This window comes from Numida meleagris, chromosome 3 (assembly GCF_002078875.1).
Source record: "Numida meleagris isolate 19003 breed g44 Domestic line chromosome 3, NumMel1.0, whole genome shotgun sequence".
In the NCBI taxonomy this organism is placed as follows: Eukaryota; Metazoa; Chordata; class Aves; order Galliformes; family Numididae; genus Numida; species Numida meleagris.
Window position 1 is genome coordinate 82,827,283 of NC_034411.1, and position 2,011 is coordinate 82,829,293.

Here is a 2,011-nt window from a genome sequence, read left to right on the forward strand (position 1 = left end):
CCCCGCGCCCGCCCGCCGGCGTACCCTTGGCCTCGCAGTCGGCGCAGTACTTGTTGTCCTCCTCGCGCAGCAGCTTGGCCAGGATGGCCTGGTGCTGCTCGTTCTGTTTCTGCGCCTTCTCGCGGCACGAGCGGGTGGCCATGGCGGCGGGCTACTCCCCGCGGGCGAGGCGGCGGCGGCTCGAGGCTGGGCCGGGCACCGCCGGAGTCGCGGCGCTGCTGCCCTGGCGCGGAACCGGCTGCCGCCAGCACCCACTTCCTCGACCGGAACTACTTGCGGACGCGTCCGCCCGCGCAGCCCGCCTCAGCGCCGCGACAAATAGTCCGCCGGGTCCTAGCGCCGCCCCAAGCAGGGGAGAGGGCGCCCCGGGGCTGCGGCGGGGCGCGGGAAGGGCGCGGGGCTCAGCCCACGAGCCACGGCTGCTCGGCGGTCTTCACCCGCCGCGTGGCACCCGGGCCGGGGCCCCTCCCGGATTCCCTGAGGGCCGCGCGGTGCCGGCGGGGCGCGGGCAGCGAGGGTCTGTGAGGGCTGAGCTGTCCCCGCAGCCGGGTGGCCGCGCCTGGACGGGGCTCCCGCAGAACAGAGCCTGGGCCCGCCCTCAGCGTCCTAGTTGGATCTGCTGCTCAGGAAGATTTTCTCCGTCCGTTTATTCCAAGCATTTTTAAATTTTTTTTTCATGTAACCCTTCTGGAAAGAGCCTATATATAGTCTATAAAATACTGGAGTGAGGCAGATGGAAATTCAGGTCTCTTCTGCTGCCATTAAATTACTGAATCGTGCTGTATTTCTTTCTTTTGCTCATATCCAATGGTTAACTAATTATCCCTTAAATTTGGAAGAGTTACAAGAGAAAGAAATGAGAAAACTACATATTAGAATAATCAGTAAAGTTTTCCCTAACATAGGAGAATGCACTTAGATCTTCTTCAGGTAAAGATGGAGTTCAGGTCTACCCATGTGCTGTGCAGGTGCCCTGGCTGAGGGGCATAACTTCAAAACAGGGATGTGGTATTGAGGCATGATCCCGAGAGGTGGGTCAGCAGCCTATAGCTGCCTTTCTGTGGTGCCAAAATCTGAAGATAACTGCACCAGAGAAAGTGTAAAAACAAACAAAAAAACCACATGCTTTGCTAGGGACTTGTTTATTGGGGTTCAATAGTGCTGGCTATTTAAACATGACATTAAGCAGGGATGAATGTCCAGGGATGAACGTCCACGTCCAGGCTGGACGTGGCTGTGGGCAGCCTGGTCTAGTGGTTGGCGACCCTGCACTCAGCGGGGGGGTTGAAACTCTATGATCTTTGAGGTCCTTTTCAACCCAGGCCATTCTATGATTCTATAATTCTATGATTCTATGAATGCTTCCAGCTGAATATTTTACCTACTAGCATACAGTTCTTTTCCTTTTCTAGTCCAAAGTATCTTTAATTATTGTGTCTTTTGTAGAGAAAAACCACTTCAGCCAAAAGGGTAGAGAGTATCTCTGCCCCTCACCTCATCCCAGGGCTCAGAGGAACACAACGATTTCAGAAAGGCAAGGACTGTGGGCATGAATTCCCTGAGGGAGAAGAGGAAATGAGCTTGTGTCTTAGATGCTGGGTAAGTTCCTCTTGGGTTCTTATACCAAAGGACTGTGGCAGCAGCACTGAAGGAGAAGATAATTCTTGCTTTCATATCTTGTGTCAAACTCAACCTCCACATTATATACACTATGAAAGCATCTCCTGCAATGCCAGAAGGTATTGAGTTAAGCAGTCAGCTTAAACTAATGTGCATCAGTTTCTCTGATCCTAAAATGAATGTAGTGACACTTAACCGTGAAAAGTGGCTATTGATTCAGTGTCTGTGTTTGAAAACCCTACAGAAGTAAAGAGTAAGTGTATTTGTTTGCTGTGTGCTTTGGCCCCAGTGCCTTAAAACATGTCCTGATTGTTTGTTTCCTGGGTCTAACTCACAGAATCACAGAATCGCAGGGACTGAAAGGGACCTCAAGAGATCATGGAGTCCAACC

At 52.6% G+C, this 2,011-nt stretch overlaps 1 protein-coding gene across 2 annotated transcripts in view; it reads right to left on the minus strand.

Moving 5' to 3' along the window:
* The window catches only part of SMAP1 (small ArfGAP 1), a 97,648-nt gene extending 97,370 nt beyond the window's left edge, over nt 1-278 (minus strand). For both annotated transcript variants that reach the window (XR_002436458.1, XM_021390152.1), the window contains exon 1: nt 25-278. Coding sequence is in view for 1 of the 2 variants with exons in the window: in XM_021390152.1 (XP_021245827.1) it covers nt 25-142 (118 nt within the window). In the remaining variant the exon portion in view is untranslated. The remainder of the gene's footprint in view (nt 1-24) is intronic.